Source organism: Mobula hypostoma, chromosome 3 (assembly GCF_963921235.1).
Source record: "Mobula hypostoma chromosome 3, sMobHyp1.1, whole genome shotgun sequence".
NCBI classification, from domain to species: domain Eukaryota; kingdom Metazoa; phylum Chordata; class Chondrichthyes; order Myliobatiformes; family Myliobatidae; genus Mobula; species Mobula hypostoma.
The window spans coordinates 83,995,911-84,019,386 of NC_086099.1; the positions used below are offsets into that span (position 1 = coordinate 83,995,911).

The 23,476-nt window shown below is 40.3% G+C and overlaps 1 protein-coding gene across 6 annotated transcripts in view; it reads left to right on the top strand.

Moving 5' to 3' along the window:
* Nucleotides 1-23,476, top strand: part of kcnip4a (potassium voltage-gated channel interacting protein 4a) — a 1,016,612-nt gene that overhangs the window by 521,612 nt on the left and 471,524 nt on the right. For 3 of the 6 annotated variants that reach the window (XM_063043371.1, XM_063043376.1, XM_063043375.1), the window contains exon 1: nt 9,951-10,261. The exons of 2 other annotated variants lie outside the window; for them this stretch is intronic. In XM_063043371.1, the coding sequence (XP_062899441.1) occupies nt 10,204-10,261 (58 nt within the window). In that variant the 5' untranslated portion in view covers nt 9,951-10,203. Of the gene's footprint in view, nt 1-9,292; nt 9,418-9,950; nt 10,262-23,476 lie in introns of those variants that run through there. One more of the 6 variants, XM_063043378.1, reaches the window with a different exon arrangement.

Below are 23,476 nucleotides of genomic sequence, written 5' to 3' on the forward strand. Positions count from 1 at the left end.
TGGTGCTCCACTCAAGTCTGTCATCCAGGTGCACAGCCAGGTACTTGTAGGTCCTCACCACATCCACATCCTCACCACCAATGGTAACAGGAAGCAGTGCAGGCTTAGTCTTCCTAAAGTCCATCACCATCTCCTTTGTCTTACTGATGTTGAGCTGCAGATGATTCAGCTTGTACCATTTGACAAAGTCCTCCATCAGAGTTCTGTATTCATCCTCCCATCCTCCCATTATACACCCAACTATTGCTGAGTCATCAGAGATTTTCTGCAGATGACATGACTCAGTGTTGTATCTAAAGTCTGAGTTATACAGGGTAAACAGGAAGGGAGCCAATACAGTCCCCAGTGGGGCCTCAGTGTTGCTTATAGCCATATTTGACACACGGCTCTGAAGCTGCAAAAACTGTAGTCTGGCAGTCATTATCCAGGATACAATAGAAGTTCCAACCTGCATTGAGCAGGGCTTTTCCCCCCAGCAATGAGGGCCGTACAGTATTGAAGACACATGAGAAATCAAAAACATGATCCTTACAGTGCTGCCCTACTTATCCAAATGGGAGTAGGCTCTGTTCAGCAGGCAGATGACAGCATCGTCGACTCCAATGTGCTCCTGGTAGGCAAGCTGTAGAGGATCAAGTGCAGATCTGACCAGAGGTCGAAGGTGATCAAGGACCAGCTTTTCTAGTGCGTTTATGATGAGTGAGGTCCGGGCCACCAGATGGTAGTCATTCAAGACTTTTGGCTGGCCCTTCTTGGGTACAGGGACATCACATGATGGGTACAGGGGCGCACAGTCAGGACCCTTTCCAGGCTGAGACTCAGATTGAAAATGAGCTGGTGAACTCCACACAGCTATTCAACATACTCATTCAGGACTTTGGCATTCACAATATTGGTTCCGCATGCTTTGCTGTGTCTGAGTTTCCTGAGAGCCCTTCTCACCTGCTCAGAAAGGAGGATAGATAGAAGGTTCTAGATGAAGCCCCATATGGGGAAAAGTAAAGGGCTGGAGAGGAAGGAATCCGATAGGAGAGGGAAGTAGGCCTTAGGAGAAAGGGAAGGAGGAGTGACACCTGGGGGAGATGATAGGCAGGTGAGAAGTAAGAGGCCAAAGAGGGGAGTAGAAAAAGAGTGGACAGGAAAGGAATTTTTTTTTACTGGAAGTTGAAATTGATATTCATACATTCAGGTTGGAGGCTACCCAGGCAGAATATAAGATATTACTCCTCCAGCCTGAGGGAGGCCTCATTGCAGCACAATAGGAGGCCATGGATCAACAAGTTGGAATGGGAATGGAAATAAGAATTAAAATGTTTGGTCACTAAGAAGTTCCACTTTTGGTGGATGGACCAATTTCGAAGAGGTCACATAGGGAGCTTCTTTACATTGGATGCCACTCTACATTACATTTTCCATGCTATTCTGAGTTGTCGCTTCTTCTTCAGAGTCTCTTCTGCCTCTGAACACCCTTGAAATGTAGAAATTCTTTTGTTTGTTTGCCCACAAGACCCTATAAGAAATAGAGTTAATACAAGCTCTTAGATGTTTCTTCCAGCAGGTGGTCAGTGCCATTGCCTGAATCTTAGTGACATTGGGCAATGAAGCTGTGGTTGTCTGCTGCACAAATGGCAGATGAATGGCACTTTAATATTCCATCATCTGGAACTAAACTGCAGTATAAGTCCATACTTTAATTACAGCACTTTTGGAAAGTGTCAACTACCTGCATATGGCATCCTCCGATTCTGACAGATTAATCTCAGACCTTGAGCCTAAACTTTAATTTGAGTCTTGATACTCCAAACCAATTACATTACATAATTGAAAATTGTTTTCAAGGGAGTAAGGAAAGAAGTTAGTTAAAATGTCTTTACTTAGAGCATTATTGAAGTATGAATTACTCTGTCATGGGAAATGGCAAATGCAGAGTCCATTGCAACTTTTAAAGGAATATTGAATTAGTGAAATGCATTTTGGAGCAATGGAAACAGATAATTTAAAAGCATAATCTTACAAAATTAATTTATGTTGTTATTGCAGAGAACTGCAGCACGTGAAAGGCCAAAATTATCTTTGTTATATGCTTCTTATGGAAAAGTTCAAGGGAACCACATACAACCTAATGCTTACATAACATCTGAATGTTATTTACAGATTACTTAGGAGTTTCTTTTTGAAAAGAAACATATTTTATATGCACTGTATAGATGCTCAAGGCCACTACATTCATCACAGCTTGCTGAATGACCTGAATGACTTTTTTTTCTGAGCAAAAGTTTGATTTTGTAGAGATTCAAGAATGTATATATCTTCCTTAACAAAGGAAAGTATCCTCAAGCATTTTGAAAGAATAAAACAAAAGAGAACAGATGCCAGGGACAGCTGTGAAAGTTAGAAAAAAGTCCAGAAGCCTTGTCAGTAAATTGATTTGTATCACAATTCAACCAATTAAACATTGGGTGGTGGTGGTTAAAGATAGGACAGACAAGTAGTGCAAAGAAGTTTCCAGAAGCTTAAAGGGGCATTCCTGGGTCAGCGTTCAGACAGCGAACGGTGACTTGTTGCAGACAGCACCATTGAATTGCTGCAGGTGCATTCAAGCTTTGCCATGAAAAAATGATTGTTCCGGGATTAAATACTCCTTGGAATAGCATGGCCTAATCTCCCAAGTAATATTCAAGTTTTTTTCCAGGAAGTTATAATCTTCTGTACATTGGCTGATGGAGAAATAATCTCATTGACTCATTCAGATTTGACTCCATTAAGTGTCCAATCAAATATTTCCAGAATGATGCAATTTGATTGGAAGCAGTTCCCATCAAAAATAATAAACTTCAGTTACAATATGCAAAAAAAACCTCACTTTGTTAGACAAAGATGGTGCTCGGTGCTCGGTGTCGAAGGGCTGGTCGGAGGCTCGAAGTTTTCGGACAGACTCAGTGTCGGCTCTGGTCGGGTGCTTCCAATGCATCGATAGTTGTCGATGCCTGGAGGTTTATGGCAAAGAGAGTTTCTCCCTTCTGCCGCCTGCTATCAGGACTATTGGGAGTCAATCAGAATTTTGAAACCTTTTTCTACCATTCCCATGGTCTGCTCTTTATCAAATTATGGTATTGTTTTGCACTGCTGTAACTATATGTTATAATTATACGGTCCTGTCAGTGTTAGTCTTTGGTTTGTCCTGTTTTTTTTTGTGATATCACACCGGAGGAACATTGTATCATTCCTCAATGCATGCATGCATTTCTAAATGAAAATAAACGAGGACTGAGTGTCCTCATAATCTAATCTATAGATATATATTTAGTGAAAATAGTAGTTTCCTAGCCCTCACATTATTTTTCTAATTTTTCTGATGTGCATTGAAACAGATAGGGTTTAGTTACAATGTGCAAGGCTCCCTAACATTCTAAATTGCATTCAAATGCTAAATTAACACTGAATGCAAATGAGATTCTAAATGTTCAATTCTCAATGGCAGTTGAGCCTCATGATTTAGTATGGAAAGAAGCCCGTTAACATTTTTGTCCTTTTTTATCCTTTTTTCCTACTTTATTGCTCTTTAAGCTGAATTTCAACTTCAGTGAGGCCAGAAAAGGAGCAGTGTCAAATTAAGAACCTGTTTTAAAAGTCCCCCCCCCCACTCCCATCCTATTATGTGCAAGCTTGAATTTTTTAAGCTTCCACATAATGGAAAAATATTGTATATAATTCTAACATGCATTGACTATCCTGCATAACTATCTTTGATTTACCTTGTTTTAAGAAGTTCCAGTTAACTTGAAATAGACAGGGTAAAAAATAAAAATCTGAAACTGTTACATGATCCAAGAAAAAAATATAAATATCTCTATATTCAAAATCTGGTGGATATGTATATCAGCAAATCACACAAAACAATATATATTAGTATCTGTTTTAGGTTGTTGGTAACCCACAGGTGGAAATCTTTTCTTAGGTGTGACTCTCTGCAGTAAGGATCATTTTAGGTCTTTCTGTGATCTCCCTCACTGGGAGATGAGTAGAGCATTTGAAGAAATGCTTCATAAACTGTTCTTAAACATAAATTACTTTTAAGGATCACCAGAATCATATTTCTTGTCACTTGCATATGATGTGAAATTGTTTTGAGACAGCAGTACAGTGCAATAACATAAAATCCATACATTACAAAAATAAAGAAATTGTGCGAAAATGATGAATGAGGCAACGTTCATGGGTTCATGGATCATTCAGAAATCCATTGGCAGACAGGAAGAACTGAACAATTAAGTCTTCATGGTTCTTGTACCCCCCTTCCTAATGGTAATAATCAGAAGAGGTCATATCCTGGATAGTGAGGGTCTTTAATGATGGATGCTGACTTTTGAGGCTCCACCTTTTCAAGATATCTTTGACAGTAGGAAAGGTTGTGCTCATGATGGAGCTGGCTGAGTTTATAACACTCTACAGTCTCTTTCAATATCATGCATTGAAGCCTCCATACCATATGGTGATGCAACTAGTCAGAATACTCTGCATCATACATCTATAGAAATATGTAAGAGCATGTAATGACATGCCAGATCTCCTTAAGCATCTAACAAAGTAGATCAACAAGTGTGCCTTCAATGATTTGAGCCAGGATGGACTCACTGAGACTTTGATGCCCAGGTACCACTTCTTTACTCAGAGAGTGGTAGCTGTGTGGAACGAGCTTCCAGCAGAAGTGGTTGAGGCAGGTTCGATGTTGTCGTTTAAAGTTAAATTGGACAGCTATATGGACAGGAAAGGAGTGGAGGGTTATGGGCTGAGTGCAGGTCGATGGGACTAGGTGAGAGTTCAGCATGGACTAGAAGGGCCAAGATGGCCTGTTTCTGTGCTGTAATTGTTATATGGTTATATACTTGAGGCTGTTCAGCTTTTCCATTGCTGACCCCCTTAACAAGGACTGGTGTGCATTCCCTCATTTTCCCTTCTCAAAGTCCACAAACACTTTTTTGGCCTTGCTGATGATGAGTGTGAGGTTGTTGTTGCAAAACTATTCAACCAACCAATCATTTTCACCTCTGTAACCTCCTCATTGGCATCTGAGATTCTACCAAAAACAGTGGTGTCATTAGCAAATTTTTTACATGGTATCTGAGCAGTGTTTCGCTACACAATCATGAGTGTAGAGAGAGCAAGAGAGAGCAGTGGGCTGATCATACATCCTTGAGGTACATCTACATTGATAGTCAGCAAGGAGGAGATGTTATCACTGATCTACATCGACTATGGCTTCTCATTAAGAAACTCAAAGATGCAGTGGCAGAGGGACGTACAGGGTAGTAGAATGGAGAGAGAAGCTGTAGGAGTGCTCATGGAAGAATTTCCAGAACTAATTTCAAAGCATTTGAAGGCATAGCATCTCAAGGTGAGGAAATAAAATCTGAGGTGAACAATAGGCCAGAATTAGAGAATAACAGATAAACTCCACTGATCTGTACTATATAAATTAGACATTTCACAGTTAAGAAGGCATATCTTGAATGCAGTCACAGATAATATATACCTAGAAATGACATAATGTAACCTTGATATTTATGATCATATGAAAGAATGCACAAAATGCTAGAGGAACTCAGTAGGTTAGGAAGCATCTATAGAAAAGAGCAAACAATCAATGTTTCAGGCCGAGACACTTCTTGAGTCCTGAATAGTTTACTCTGTTCCATAGATGCTGTCTGGCCTGCTGAGTTCCTCCAGTATTTTGTGTGTGTGTTGCTTTGGATTTCCAGCATCTGCAGATTTTCTCGTGTTCAGGGAAATATGTTCTTTTCCCCCCTATCCTATTAAGGCAGGTCATATAAATGTGATGGAAATTGTGTTACACTTTTAGTTAAAAGGTTAGATTTTGAGGATTTTAGGACTGTGAGGACTCATAGAATGATGATGGTACAGAAGGATGAGACTCACCCATTTATATCTGTGCTAGCTCTCTACTAGAGCAATTTCTTACAATAGTTCCATCTCTGGCCCTTTCTGTCACCTTGAAAATTTATTTTCATCATATATTTATCCAATTCTCACTTGAAGAGTGTAGTGGAAGCTGCATCCATCACATCTGACACTAGGGCATTGGATTTAACTTTATCTGTTGATAGATCAGGAACAATTCCCTATTCTGTGTTAGACAAGGTCAATAGCAGCAAGCTATATCTAGTAGTTAAAGGTTCCAGAACAGTACGAGGTTAAATGCAAAGGGTTAGAAATGATGAGAAGTGAAATATCATCGTAGAAACAGTTGAAAATCCCTGGATCCGAACAGAAAGGTCAGGATAAGAGAGAGAAGGTGAATAGAAGGGTCATGGGCTTGAGAGGTAATTGTCATATGTTTGCAGAGAGATTAAATTCTGACGAAGATGGACTCAAATATTTTGTTTCAGTGTTGTGTACCTATCCCCTCAATGATAATCACTAACTTTTGAGCTGCTGTAAGCAATAGACAGAGTGACTAGATCAGCATTGGTCAGTAAATAATACCACTGCCCTGAATAAACTATAATTAATTCAGGTCATATATATAATCTAATTTAAAACAATAGGGGACCAGGTTTTCCTAGAAGAAAAATGGCTAACAGTGTTAACAATGTAGATGGTTTGTAATGTCAAATAGAGAAATGATGGTCCTCTGAGGATGCAGATTGGTAGAATTTCCATGAAGATTTACAGAGTTCAATATAAATGGCTTCTCACCCTTAGCCATTCTGAAATCACTGGCAATCACTGAAATCACTGGCTCTCTACTTACGTTGTAAAAAAATTGCCCATAAATCTCAAGCAAAATCCATTGCATGAGTTGAATAAATAAACCAAAGTAAAACAATCATCTTTTGAAAGTTATAATCCTCATATGTATCCTCATACTTTCAGTGCTAAGTATATTTCCCTATTATATCTAAGTATAGTATAATTATATACATATATAGTGGATTTTAGTGAATTGGGACACACTGGGACCATTACATTCTGGCCCAATTAAGCGGCTGCACCAATTAGCCAAAAGTCCCATGTAAATAGTTTAAAAGGTGTATAAAAAAGACAAACTGCTATTTGACTGAGCAACAAATTATGTATTTAAGTTAAATACAAAACAAATTAGAACACTATCAATACTACCACAGTACTATAAAATTGTGTATTGGTTCCTAATAGTTAACAATGGAGGAATTAATACAATGTATAAACAGAGGAATTTAAATAATATATGCTGCTGCATTCCCTTGATTAACTGTAAATGAACAAAATCAGTGCAGACACTCAGTGTAGGTTATGGACTGCCTTCATACAATCCTACAAATCTTCAGTTCCATTCAAACATTCAAGATTATTGTTGATACCTTCAAATTCTTTATAATTCCTAATTTGTTGAAGTAGTGAAATCATTTCACTTTCACTCCCGGCTTTTTCTAGCATCTTCAATCCTGAATGCTTGAAACCGTAGTGAGCAAAACGGTTCTCAATTGTATTACTGCTTATTTTTCAGGAACTATTAGGGACAAAAATCATTGCTTTTTGAACACAAGCATGCACGTCTTATGCTATTTAAAAACTGTTTACTGTAAGCACAGTATAGTGTCTAATAAGTGCACATGTCTGACGCTAGTTAGAAACTATTTGGCAACAGTCTCCTGCCCCCATTAAACAGCATTGTGTCCCAAATAAACAAAGGTAATATAGTAATATAGACTTTTTTCACAGTTAGTTTTTGTTCTTTAAGAGTTGTCCCAAATAACCAAGATCCACTGTACAACACCATCAGGATATTTTACAGAAAGAAGCGTTTATAAACCCCCAAAATGTTTGGCACATGTGATTTTCCTTGATAATTCTGGGGACACTCCAAACAGCATAGTTCATAGAGGATCACTAACCTATCAACAAAAAAATCATGATTTCCTTTTTAAATGAAATTTAACATGAAATCTTCACTGACAACTCTGACAATTACACCATATTACAACTGAGTCACCTGGCCATGGACCAACTAGATTTCCAGATTATTTCCCGTAAATCACCTCAGAAAGTAAAACTAATGAATTAACAGAATATGTAAAATTTGAATATTGTTCTAATATTTAGATTAGTTCAGAGAAACTCTCTAATTGAAAAACTCCTGCAGATTCTTCAGGTAGACAATTACCACAGCAGAATTCAAATATAATGTATTATCATATTTCCATTCTATATGTTCTTTTGTAATCAATCTTTATCTTTCTTTCTCCTTTTATCCTTGATTTTACTCAAATTTACCCCACTAATTCAACCTCCTACATGGCTCATATTTTCTTTCACAATCGTTTCATTATTTGAAGTGATACGATGCTAGCCCCACAGTTTATACTCTCCTTGTTGCATTTGTTAATCCATTATCAGCTCACACCTCCAGCAAATTATGAAAATGTTTCCAAGATAGAGGATGCAAGAAGAATAACTTATGTTCTGTGCTGTAAATATCCCACTCCACTTTGATCAAGTTCACTTTAAACCCCATCAACAGCAGTTGAAGTTCATCACATTTCGACATTTTAATATTTTTCCTGATTTGATCGGAATTAATGTTGAAGTATTTTGGTGCATATGCCTTCCAATGTTTGATCATCTGAACATGGCAATACTCTGCATTCATTTTGTGTGATTCAAATATGGCAGCAACTTTTGTGTGCACAAATGTTCCTTTATCCTGTATATTGATTTCCCTTTCTGAAACATCTCTATTTTATATTTCTGTTCTCACATAATGTCCTTCTGCTGCATCTCGACACAGACACACTTATATCCTAAATATTATTACATCTTTATTGTTGGTACAGTTACGGGTTGCTGTGGTAACAGAGCTAATAGAGTAGACCTACTTCCAGTGACTTTCAAATTAATTTCTGTTATTTCTTCAGCTGCGCTCACCTTAATTCTTTTCATTCATAGAAAAGAGATTGCAATTTTTGTTGATGTACTTCCATTCTGTGGTAACCTACTCTTCCAATGTATCCTTGATATTTTTAGCCTGTCCACTTAGACACTACAAAGAACTTATCCTGTTCATTTAGAATTAGAATCAGAAAACCATTGTAAGGTGCACAACGCACTGTAGTAACCTAGTAACACACTGTTCATACTGGCAGATTATGCTCTTTCATGAACCATGTGACTTTTATTTTTCACTCGTGGTTCTACCCTTCTCATGACCTGAATCAGCGCTTTTTTTTTTATCTGTTGTTTAGTCATATAATTCAATGGATATTGTGTGTGGATGTTTAGCAAAGATTGCAAAGCAAAATAAGACAAAAACACGAAATAAACTCCAGAATTATTTGCTTATCTCTCTGAACCCTCGACTGAATTACAACCTTATAAGCTGCCTCAACAGTTTATCTGATCCTATATCCAAGGCTGCAGGTAAATAAATTTATTGAAATTTGTATATTAGACTCTTGTATTCATTTTTATTCTACAGTAAATGTCATGTATAAGAAGCAAAGTGATTCAAAGTAATTTAACATTCAGGAAGGTGAGTCTATTTTTTAAACAATTCTGTCACCTCTTCTGTTCTACGTGCAGATGGAGTTAAAATCATTCGTATTAAACAATACCCATTATTAACCATAAGTCTTTTTATCATGAATTTGAATAACATTCAAGCAGATAATATCTTAGAACAGCTGACTCTTCATTATAGATCATTCCTGTATAATAGAGTATCAGTACATATTATTTACATGAAAATATGAAAAAAAACAATATAAACTCACGTATATTTCATAACTGAGCACCATATCGTCAAGAAAAGTTTCAGTAGATGTTCCTCTGGAAGCATTAGTGACTTGCTGTATGACAAGTTACTGCAGATACAGTTGGTACAATTAATCAAAGTGCTCCGTTACAATGGCACTAAGCTGAAATATTTCAGTGACACGGCTCCCACTCAAACATGTCTTTAGCTGTGAATGAACATGTCAAAATTAAAATTCCACTGAGCAGTAGAATAATAACATCACAGCAAGTACCCTGCAGAGTGTTGACAAAAGAAATCTTCTAGCTTTGTATGAACCTTTATCTCTGCTTTCAAACTGTGCTTTGATTTTTTTTATTCACTGTATCACAAGCAAGACATAAACATTAGCCACACTCTCCGTGTCTGTGGAGAGCACTGGCTGCAATTTTTCTGATTAAATAATACCGAAGATGGGGGCTCTGATGGGTACTTTATCAATCCAGACGAAAGAAAGGAATCGTCGTAAAGGTAGGCAAAGTTATGTGTTTTTTATGAATTTGCTGATGTTAGTAAACTTTCACAGAGCAGCATTTCAGCTCCTGGCAAGTGTAAAGGAATCCCTATCCTCCTGATCCTTAAATAAGTTGTTGAAATAAATACATAATTTAATACTGATTTATAATTTTAATGTAGCAAACTATTCTGCAACTTTTTCAAATATGGAACGTTTGTGTTTGATCATTTGCAGTAACTGTGTTGAAAGATTCGTATATAATAATCTATACCGTGGCTCACCAGTATTCTGCAGTCGTGTTGGCAATTCATTTTTTAATGTTTGCTCTGCTTCAAAAGTCATCCATTTGTGTGACTCTGTTAATGTGATTGCTTTAAATATATTCTCCTCCAAGCAAAGGGATCGGGGTCAAAATCAAGGTGTATGTAATTAGTAGATCAGTTAAGTTAATGGAATATTTGATAGAGTCCAGGTTTTATTTATATTTTCATTAAAATTCATGTGATTTTTTTCACTCCAAACTGTAAAATTATGGAGGTGTAATCAATGTTCAGGCAAACTGATGAAAACTTACAGTATGTTCATAGGACTGCTCTGCGCAATTCCACAGTGATGGTTATATCCATGGCTGGATTCTGATGAAGTCTTGCTCAAATTCAAAAGACATTGCTAAAGTGATGTTACAAAAATGGCAAATACAAGACCCCTTGCACCTACTTGCAGAGCACATAGACGAAACCTGAAGAAATGCATGTAGACCTTCCATTTTTCTTTCATTTTTGTACGCCAGAACAACACTTCAGTCTTCTGCATAGTATTGATTGGCTCAAACTAATTTGGTCTTTTTGTCAAACATAGCAGGCATCCCAGATGCCCAAAGGCTTGAAGTTGTCACTGATACTAAATTAGATATTAAATTCCTAATGATTTTTTGGTAGATACTACTGTTCAAGGGAGACCTTAAATCACTCAATACATCGTAGGCTGCAGGAAAATTATTTAAAAAGGCAAGGAAGTCAAAAACTGAAACGTTTTGTACTTTTTTATCATTTGATTGTCTCTTTTTCAACCAATAATGATTAAAATAATCATTAATTTGATTAATCATTAGCTCTGGGAGCTACTGTGTTTCTTCCACCATTTACATTTGCTTCTGTGTGCTTCTACTGAAGTGATTCACCAATTACTTAGGAATTTAGATTCAAATCCTGTTGGAGAGGTGCTTTAAACAGATGCATAATATGCACATGCATGCACACATAAGTTCCCTTAATATGATTAATAAATTCCAGGAGTCATTAGAGATTGTCCACAGTTTCAAGGAAGCTTTGGGAACATCCTTGAAATGTATTCTCTTCCCTCCAGGTAATCTCTTGCTGCAGCAGAGTTCATAGTGTCAGTTGCGGGAGTGTTATTTGAGGTTTGCAAACAATGTGGCTCGTCCATCAAAGGTAACTAAGCCTTTGTGCGGGTGGTGTCAGCCTGGGAGAAGATGCTGATGTTGGATCAATTATCCTAGAGGATTTTGCTGCGACTCCATTAGTGATCGATTCCCAATGCATTGAGTGTACAGTAGAGTAGGGATCTCAGCGAACCAGTAGACCATGACCTATATGCTAAGAATGAGGTTGTAATATTCAAAAATGCTTTTCTTCTTATGGTGAGGACATGCTGGTGAGAGGCAGTTTGTAATTTCTAGGGTTTCACATAAACCTTTACAACTGGGAACCATGCTGTACAGCAGGGGAACAGAGATAAGTAATGCAGGCCCAATCTCTCATATGCTTCAGTGAACAAAGTAAAGATAAGTTTGAGTTGGTCTCCTAACAATAACATATAGAAGTGCTACATGCACCCTGTAACTTACGATTAAAGACATGAAGACCTTGGTTCTGGCGTGGAGGCAATATACATTGAACAATTTGTCATTTGCTCCACTCCAATAGGAATTTGGTTGATGGTGCGGTGTAAGGTTGAACTAAGAAAGAGTGAAAAGGTGTTGGAGTATTGACACAGTCTTGCTTCACAGCAAGATTATGATGTAGGTTAAGATGATGTAATGTTGGAAATGCGATATAAGGATGAGTTCCCTAACCAGCCAAATGAGAGCAGCATACTCCATGGATACTTTCAAATCAACAGCTTTTGTGAGGTAAAAAAGACCATGTATAGAGGTCAATGCTGCTCTTGAAATTGCAGTATGGTGAGGATTACATTCACTGTGCCTCTAGATCAGGGGTTCCCAACCTTAATGGTAAGGCTAATTGGCAAAAAAAAGGCTGGAACCTCAGCTCCAGATGGATAGAATCTATACTGCAACTATGGGACCAGCTTGTTGGCCCCTTGGAGGAGATGGTGAGGAGTTGATGAGTTATTCACATTCACATTGCCTTCAAGTTATAGGGCACAAAAAGAAGAACTTTAGCTCATCTTCTCCGTACTGATACCTATCTAAGCTAGCCCTTTACCCACATTTGATCCATTTCCCTCTAAACCCATCCTATTCATACTTGTCCAAGTATCTTTTAACTATCTTTGTGCCAGCTACAAACACAGTCTCTCGCAGTTTGTTCCATATACGTACCACCACCACCCTCTGTCTGCAGAAGTTACCCTTCAGGCCCCTTTAAAATCTTTCCCCTCTAACGTTAAACCTTTCGGTCTCCATTGGTCCAAGGAATAAAATCATAGCCTGCCCAGCCTCTTCCTGTTGATAAGTCCCTTAAGTTCTGGCAACATTCTCATAAGTATTTTTCCACTCTTTCCAGTTTGATGATGATATTTTTTTCAATAATAGGGTAGATAAAACCCTACACAGTACTTGAAGTGTAGCCTCACCAATGTCTTGCATAACTGTGACATAATGTCACAATTCCAATAATCCATGCCTTGACCTATGCCTTGACCTTCTTCACCACCTGCTTATTTGTGAGATCATTTTCAGGGAATGATGTGTTTGCAATCTAAGTCCCTCTGTTCTACAATACTTCTTGAGGCCCAACCATAGATTGTGAAAGACCTACGCGCGTTGAACTTCCCAAAATGCAACACTTTGCATTTATCTGAATTGAATACCATTGGCACTTTACTTGCTGATCACCCTTCTTTTGTAATTTTTCATAACCATCTTCACTACCTATGGTATTCTCTATTTAGTGCCAACTGCAAACTTACTAACTGTGTCTTGAACATTCTCATCTAATTCATTTTTATAAAAGGTAGGCAACAATGGGTCCAGCGCTGATCTCTGTGGCACATACCTCTCACAGGGCTACAGTTTGAAAAACAAAATTCCACCATCAGACTGTCTTTTTCCTATTATCCCATCCTGTATTAAATTTTCAAGCTCTCCCTGGATGCTATGCAACCTAACATTCCAGGCTAGACTATTATACAGGACCGTGTCAAAGGCCTTGCTAAGTCCAAATAGAAAACATCTATTACACTGCCCTCATCAGTCCTCACTGTTACCTCTTCAAAAGAGAAATTTGTGAGAGACAATCCCATGCACGTCCAGGCTGTGCACGGGAATTTGTCTATAATCTGTCTTTGTCTACTGAACTACACTCCTCGTATTAGTTATTGCAATTGCCTTTGTCTGCTTCAGGGTATCTATCATTATCACATTCTGAAATTCACAGCATATGCTCCTATCCCAAATGTGGAGGAGAAGGTTATGAGTTTGTGACTGAAGAGTCTCTTTGGCAATTTTGGAACTTTATCAGGGATGCTATCTTCTCACAAGACCTGATGTTTATCAGTTGATAGATGACTTTAACAACTTCCTGTCCATCATAGATAGTGGAGAAGATAAATTTGATAGCTTTCTTTGGGACAGAGACAAACCCTGCTGAGTAGAACATTGAAATTTTTGAAAAACTTTTTGAGTTTTCCTGCATTTTCTGTTTCTTGTTCTTTGAAGTGTTCCTCCAGGACATTGACTGTCTCTCTTTGTTCCTGTCCCTCCTCCATTTTTGTCCCCCATTGGGGTGTGCCCTTGGGCGTTTAAGTTATAGGTGGCTGTAGGAGCACTGAAGAATTTGCATGCTTCAGTGAGTTTCTGGATCTCTAGGGCTCTTTCCATCCACCATTTTTTTCTTTAGGTAACAGGTGTTTTGTGAGACCTCAGTCATAATGTGGCTGTAGAACTCTCTTCAGTTGATGCATGGAGAAATTTTCAAGCCAAGCATGCCTTGTGTTTGTGCATAGTTAATTTCTAGACCTCTTGGTCATTCCAAGAACAGTCAAGAATTTTCACAGATAGTGATTATGACGAATTTCAGCACAGACAGATGATTTTGGTGGGGTGATTAGATCATTTGTAATGTGCTGCCTGAGCTAACTTTGTGGAGTCCTTAAGACCTTCAACATCAATGTTCTTTTGGCAACAATCCTGTTACTACCATTGTTTTTTGCCAGTCTGGTGGAAATTGAGAACAGATAGAGTGGGGTTCAGTCCAGCAGTTATCAATATATGTCCCTGTGGTCTTGCTCGCATGACAACTTACTCCAATAGAACCGATTAAGACAAAAATGTACTCCATGCATTTTGACAGGAGAATTCCATTGTGATTAACTGCCCCATTCCATTCTTGATTACAACTCTCCAGAAGCTTGTGTTCTTTCCAACTTGGCATTGGAGTTACTCAAGAGGTTCACTTTATTTCCCAATGGGAGGTAGGCTAGGCTTTCCTTAAAGTCGGAGCAAAAATTTTCCTTGGGTAGATCTGTGACTCCAGGGTTGGGAAAGGAGAACTGATAACTACAGAGCGCTAGTTTCATGCTATAGTCAGGCTAAGGGCCAAGCGATATTAACTTATCCCATAGAAGGAATCACAGAGAAACCAGACCCACTTATTCTTGACAGCAATACCCACCCCATGGAAATAGTACAGTCCTCTAGTTCACCCTTCCAGAAGAGGGTATATTCACTTCCTTTGTCCTTAATTGTCTATCTCTGCCAACTCTGTCACAAGTAGTTTGGCTGCATCAATGCCAAAATATCTAAATTCCTGAGCTGGTATTGTCATTGATATCCAGCTGTTCTGCTGTTCGATTTGCCTGAAGTTCCAAACTTCATATTGAGCAGTAGAGGTTATGGGTGACTTCTTTTAACCTGGGCTAGCCTTCTCTCACAGATACCACACAAGTTTAACTGAGCGAAATCATGGTCATGTGGCACAGTGTTTCAAGATGACTGGAGGTCATGCTCTGCTGCATAAATGTTGACACACAAAATGCTGGAGGAACTCAGCAGGCCAGGCAGCATCTGTGGAAATGAGTAATCAGTTGATGTTTTAAAATCCTTCTTCAAGACTGGAAAGGAAGGAGGAAGATGCCAAAATAAAAAAAGATGGGAAAAGGGGAAGGAGGGTTAGCTGGAAGGTGGTCAGAGAAGCCAGGTGGGTAGGAAAGGTAAAGGGCTGGAGAAGAAAAATCTGATAGGAGAAGAGAGTGGACCATGGGAAAAAGTGAAGAAGGAAGGGCACCAGGGGGAGGTGATAGGAAGGTGAGGAGAAGAGGTAAGAGGCCAAAGTGAAGAACAGAAGAAGAAGGAAGAGGAGGGGAAAAAAAGAAAGAGCAAAAGAATAGGTTACCAGAAGGAGAAATTGATGTTCATGTCATCAGGTTGGACGGATTATGAGACCACCCTGAGAGTGGTCTCACCATGGCAGAAGAGGAGGCTATGGATCAACATGGGAATGAGGACAGGAATTAAAATAGTCAGTCATTGAGAAATTCCGCTTTTGGTGGATGAAGTGATGATTTGCAGGTGAAGTGTCGCCTCACCTGGAAAGACTGTATGCTGCCCTGAATGGAGGTGAGGGAGGATGTGTAGCATTTCTGTCACTTGTAGATATATGTGTCAGGAGGGAGATTGGTGGGGAGGGACAAATGGACAAGGAAATCACAGAAGGGATGATCCTTGCTGAAAGTTGAGAGTCCAGAATCTTCTGAGTCTTGTGTATTTATGATAACATACTTATTTATGTCTGGACTTGTCAACGCAAGCACATGCACGTGTACGCGTGCGCACGCACACACACACACACACACACACACACACACACACACACAAAGCAAGTAGACCTTAGGCACAGAGTCACATATCAATGTTAGCCTTAGTGCTCTCCCCATCTACCTTTTCCTTGACTACTCCCATCATTGATCCTCTCCATTCCTGTATTTCCTCCCTTGCGTCCCACATACTTGCAACTTCTTCCACGCCCACTCAGACTTCCTGTCGCCACCTACGGTTATGTTTGTGGTACTGGGAAGCCCGGTGGCCGGGAATAACACGCACAAGAGACAGAAAGATGAGGAACAATGTGCTGCTGCCTATTCGACTTGTAAGTCTTCCTCCCAGAATGCCCTCTCACAATATATTCAGTACGTAACACACATGGAAGCTTGATAGCAAACTGTAAGGATCAAAGTATACATGAATATATAACATGTCCCTTCCCTTTCCAATACACACAGTAACTGCTGAATTAATCAATGGAGTAATCATCAAATTCAACCAACATCAAAAAAAATTCTTCCAATTCTCCATTGTTAACCGAATCCACAAGTATTTGCATTCTATTTTCCAATTGACTTCCATATCATTGACTATGGAATGTATTGGTTACACGACAACTACCACCAAAGCTTCGGCACTGTGGACTGACTACAACATCAAGATTTTCTTCCTTTATCCCCTCTCATGGATCTGCAATTCTTTGCTTGAGATCTACTCACTTCAAATCTGAAGCATAGTCCTTAGTTCCATCACAGGTAAAGCCCTCCACACCACTGAGCACATCTATACAGAGCACTGTCACAGGAAAGCAGCATCCATCATCAGGACCCCCACCACCCAGGTCATGCTCTCTTCTCGCTGTTGCCACCAGGAAGAAAATACAGGGCCCTCAGGACTCACTCCACCAAGTTCAGGACCAGCTATGACCCCTCAGTCACCAGGCTCTTGAACCAAAGGGGATAACTTCATGCAACTTGCTCCATCATTGAAACTCTTTATCTCATGTTCTCAATATTTTAACGTTTTATTATTATTATTTCTTTCTTTTTGTATTTGCACAGTTTGTTCTTTTTTTGCATACTGGTTGAATGCCCAGCTGGTGCATTCTTTCATTGATCCTAGGATGGTTATTATTCAATTCTGGATTTTTTGAGTATACCCACAAGGGTTATATATGGTAACACATATGTACTTTAATAATAAATTTATTGTGGAATTTGGACCTTGAAATTCCAGTGGTGGATTGCTGCCAGAACTGGGACACAAAGATGCATGCCATCTTTCAGGTTTCCAAATACCTTCACTGTAAGATTTTTCCAAAAGACACACTTGTCTCTGTTTTGCATATGGGGACTCTTTGATTTCTAGCAGCTTTTTCTTGGAATATCTATATGGTTTCTTTATGCCACACATTTTTATTACATCATTTAATTGTTCTTTCCTTTAATCCATTCTTTTTTATCCCTGCCACACCAAGGCTCAGCAGCCACCTCCGCTGCTTTGCAAAGAACCTGGGCTTAACAGCCAGCTTAACAGTGATTCCTCTCATACTGCCCACTTCTCCATTGAATATTTCTGCATGTTTCTTCAATACCTCTTGTAGACCAGTGCCCTCACCAATCAAGTGCACTTCATGGCAGTTGAGTTTGAACTGATCCAATCAAGTGTGGCCCAAAAGCACAGGATAATTACCTTTAACAGTGTATAGTGGAAGTTTCAATAATCTCCATTACAACATGCTCTACTCCCCTCACTGGTACAACCCCACCAGTGTAAGCCTTTAAAGTCAACCTTGCCCCTTTTGGGATGAGACACTGCAATATCTCTTTGTCAACTGTCTCTGACACCAGAGATGATGCAGCACCCACTTCCACCTGTATCCTTCTGAGGCCCTATCCAACCGCAGTTTCATCCAATTGTGTCCTTTGTGTCCTGAAATGAATAAAAAACACAAGGCTTCTCAACCACAGTGAGAGTCACTCAGTCTATCCTCAATATGCTCCAGCTCGTTCACATATTCCAATTTGTATTTCCAAAAGTCATTTTTCTTTATTACAATGTTTTTGGTTGACAGTGTGTGTTTACTTTTACATGAGCTTTCAGTATGACCCCTTTTGCCACAGCTTTGGCAATCTAAATCCGTATACCAACATTCTTTTGCTGAATGTCCCATTTTGGCACAATAATAAAATTGATTGACAATAGGTATCTTGTTCTTAAAATGAGTAGAACCTTTATGAACTTTTCAAGATGCACTTGATAGTTATGCTTCTTTAGCTGCCATCTCCATAGATTGTCTTGTGTAATGTTAGTTTGTCTTCCATAAGCAAACGTTTCTGAATTGCCCACTACACAGACCACAAATGAGTTCGGACAGTTGCTTCAGCACCACCACAAACTGTGAAATACTCACCTTTCTGTTGATTCCTTTTATGAAATCTAATCTCTCAGAAATAGTCAAAGGTTTGGGTGAATAGTGTTCCTTTAAGACTTTAACCATGTCCTCATAAGGCTATCGCCAGGATTAGCAGGTTGCAGTAGCCTGTGTAATAAATTAAATGTTTTTGCATTTATCACAGTCAATAAAGTTGGAACACAAATATCATCTGAAATTTGATTTGTCAGTGCATAATATTTAAAACTTTCAGAAAATGAACTCTTTTGCTCTGTTGTTTCGTCATACGGCCTCGTACTTCTAAATAATGTTGCCAGTTTCAAACTCAATCATGTTTCATAAGTGTTAACTGATCCTATCTGTCTCTCTCTCCCTCACTTACTTGTTTTATTTAACTGTCCCAGTCTCTCCCCTCGGACTCTTCACTCACCAAGCTTCGTGCAGCTGTTTTTTCCTCGCGCACTGTCTTCGTTTCACTCACCTACATTATCCAGGATACATATGGAATGAGCTGCCAGACGAGGTGGTAAATGCGGGTTTTTTTTTTAACATTTAAGAATAAATTGGACAGATCCATGGATGGGAGGTGTATGGAGGGATATGGTCCGTGTGCAGGTCAGTGGGACTAGGCAGAAAATGGTTCGGCACAGCCAAGAAGGGCCAAAAGGCCTGTTTCTGTGCTGTAGTTTCTATGGTTCTATGGTTCTATGGTTCTATGGTTCACTGCCAGCATTGCACAGAGGGCTCATGTGAGGGCTTGTCTCCTCGTCACTACGTTTACGGTGCTGGGAAGTTATGTGGCTGTGAATGCCACTCACGAGAGAAGAGGAGGTGAGGAACAAACATACAGCTGTTTAGTTTGCTTGTCAGTCATCCATCCAGAATGCGCTCTCACATTATGTTCAATATGTAACAGAGGGAAGCTTGACAGTAACCCATAAGACTCAAAACATACATGAATACATAACAACCTATTCTTCCCCTTCCCCCTCTTTTTCATTCTGCTGCTCCAGACACCACTGCAACACACTTCCTCTCCCCTTTGCCACTTCTTTTTATAGTTCAAACACAGATGTAAGCAAGTATGTGTGGGCACAAACACACATGGGCTTGCTGACACACTATTTTACATCCTCCTCTCTCTCACCCTCCACTCTAGACTCCTCACTTCCTTAGACTCCCGTTCACCTCCTGCTTTCCTTCTGAATTTTGCAGCTCGAATTCACAACCTTAAAACTCCTTTTTCTCTATTCTTTAACTGCTAGTCACTCACCCACTCAAGGTTTCTGCAGCCATGCTACTTGAAGCCTACCCCAAAACTGCAGCACTCCTCCCAGAAACTCAGGGATGAATCTTCCACAGGTAGACGAGAACATCTGCAGAGGCTGTAAATCCGCGCAAGGCACACAAAATGCTGGAGGGACTCAGCATGTCAGGCAGCATCTATGGAAAAGAGTAAAGATTCGACGTTCTGGGCCTCGGTCCTTCATCAGGTCCTGATGAAGGGCCTCAGCCCGAAACATTGATTGTATTCTATTCCATATTTTCTGCCTGGCCTGCTGAGTTCCTCCAGCATTTTGTGTGTGTTGCATGAATCTTCAGCTGCTCACCTGGTGCTGCCAGTGTTGCCTGGTTTCAGTCTCCTGTTGGTCAGTGGATGGGTTAATTTAATTAATTAATTTATTAAGAGATACCGTGTGGAACAGGACCCTCCAGCCTAATGAGCCGTGCTGTCCAGCTAGCCACCTACTTGCCTAATCACAGGACAATTTACAATGACCAAATAACCTGCTAGCCTGCTCTATGGGAGGAAACCCACACGGTGATGGCGGCAAACATACTAACTTCTGACAGATGGTGTCGGAATTAAACTCTGAACTCTGGTGCCCCAAGATGTAACAACAGCGAGCTAACTGCTGCCCTACTGTGGCACCCTTAACACAGCCAACTCCGGATTGTACTTCCCCAGCTAACAGAAGCAGATTCATCCTTTGGGATTAGCAGCATCTCAGTGGGCTGCCATTTATGGACAATGGCTTTCCATTGTCCTCCCAATCTCAAGGGGAAGTCGATTCCCTGCAGCAACTAGGAAAATGTTTCTAGAAGCACAATTTCTAGCAGCAATATTTGCAGTAATTAAAGTGAGGCCTGTAAAAGCCTAGCCATTTATATTTAGCAAATTTGTGCCAATACAAACATTTTGTGGCTTCCTGAACGTGCCACCCTTACCTAGATCATCTTGTTTGACTTCCACCAGACCGGGGTGGAACAGTGATGTAGCTGATCAAGCTTCTCCAGTGACAATGGTTCAGTGCCGACCTTCAGTTCTATCTTTATGGAGTTTGCCACAATAGAGAAAAGCCTCAGATCAAGTTATTGTTGTCATCCTGTGTGACAGCAATAAAGATTATCTATCTTTCCTTATCCTTCCTGAACTGTTTCCAGCCTCTGATACAACTCACCTCCATTGTCTCTTGGAGATCATTTCGACAAAGGAGTTACAGTATATGCTTATCCGTTCACTTGTGGCTAAAACAATAATAATTTTCCTCCCTGGCTTTGTATCATTATCTCTAAAATCAGACAAGGATCTTAGCCATATCTATGCATTACAGAGTGAGAATATATATCATTGAACTTAATATTAAATAGACCAAAGACATTATTTTTGGACCCCACTAAAACTTCTCTAGCTCTCTGTTCCATCCCTCTCCCAATAGATTGTCTGACACTGTTCGGACAGTTTGACATAATCTTTCACCCTTGAGGACCTGTAAACTTCAATCTGACCATCTATTTTCCACCCTATGATACATGTAGCACTTGCTTTTATTTAATTTTAATTTCAATATACTCATTAAAGCATTCATCTTCAGTAATGCTTTTGGCATCAACCCAAGTATCTTGTGTGACTAGCCAACTTCATTTTAGTTTAATAATTCCTTTGTATAGTACTTTGGTGCATTAATAATTTATTAACATATTGTATACAGTAGTTTGCAGATATTTTTGACAAAATTAAATCTGCCGTTAGTATTGGTAAAAAATGTTGCAAAAATATTAAAATATGTGGATTTACTTTTCCATTGTAAGAAAAACAATTATTTGATTTTGTCTGTATTTAAGGGCAGCTAGTGAAATGAACCAGTTCCATTTACATCTCGAATGAATTTATCAACAGCATTATACAAAATAGTGCAATTATGATGCATCCGTTACAGTGTTCATTGAGACATGACTAGAGAAAATTATGAAAATCTGTGATCAGATCACAGCAATCAGTCAATTTGAGGATGTTGTCAGGATTCAAGTGCGCTAGGTCACGCAGGGTGTGGTTTAGGAACATTGCAGTATGTAGATTCAACAAATCCTTTCATATAACTCTGACTTAAGTACTGTACTTAGAAATGGTTTATTTCCTTATCGATATTCTCAATTCCTCTCCCTCATCCTCCCCTTCACCCTCCCCCTCTCCCACCTCTCACCCCCCTCATCCCCTCTCTCACTCCATCTCTCACATTAGCTCGTTCACCCCCTCACTCCTACTCTCACATCCCATTTCTCACTCCCCTCTCAGCCCCCACTCTCACACCCCCTCCTCCTCTACTCTCATATTTCCTCTGTCAATCCCTCACCCCTACTCTAACAACTCCCTCTCACCCCACACTTTCACATCCCTTCTCTCATCCACCTGTCATCCTGCACTCTCACAACCCCTCTCACCCCCCTCACCCCCTCTCATCCCCCACTCTCTCACCCCCTCTGCCCCCCACTTTCACATCCCTTCCCTCACCCCCTCTCATGCCCCATTCTAACATCCCCCTCACTCCCCACTCTGTCACCCTCTCTCTCACCCCCTCACTCCTCTCTCTCACATCTCCTCTCACACCCCACTTTCACATGCCCCTCTCACCCCATGCCCCACTCTCATATCCCCTCTCTCACCCCCCTCACCACAATTTCACATCCCCCCTTTCACTCCTTCTTATCTCCTACTCTTACATCCCCTCTCTCACCCACCTCTCACCTCCACCCTTACCCCAGCTCTCATTTCCCCTCTCAACCCCCATTATCATCCCTTCTCAACCCCCATTATCATCCCTTCTCTCATCCCCACCACCCCACACCCCACTCTCACATCCACTCTCTTAACTCCCCTCTTACCCTCTCTCTCTCACCCCTCTCACCCACCTCTTACCCTTCACTCTTACATGCCCTTTCTCACCCCTCACTCTCACATACCCTTGCTCAATACCCTCAACTCCGCTCTCACATCCCCCTCTCACCCCCATATCCCTCTCTCACCCCCAATTTCACATCCCCTCTCTCACACTCTCACCCTCACTCTCTCACCCACCTCTCACACCCACCTTCACCCCTAACTTTCACATCCCCTCTCTCACCCCCACTCTCACATTCTCCCTCTCACCCCCCACTCTCACATCCTCTCTCACCCCACTCTCGCATTCCCTCTCACCCCTCTCTCACCCCCCACTCTCACATCCCCCCTCACATCCCCCTCTCATCTTCAGTCTCTCATGCCCCTCACCCCCCACTCTGACATCCCATCTCTTTGCCCCCACCCACCACACTCACATCCCCTCTCACCCCCTCACCCCCCACTCTCACATCCCCTCTTTCACTCCCCCTCATCACCCTCTCCTCCCTCTCTCAACCCCCTCTCTCACCCCTCTCACCTCCTTCCCTCACTTCCTTCTCTCACAGACCCTCTTCTCCCCCTATCCGCCCCCTCTATTCTATCCCCCCCCTCCCACCGACCGTCATCAAAGACAAACACAGAAACACAGG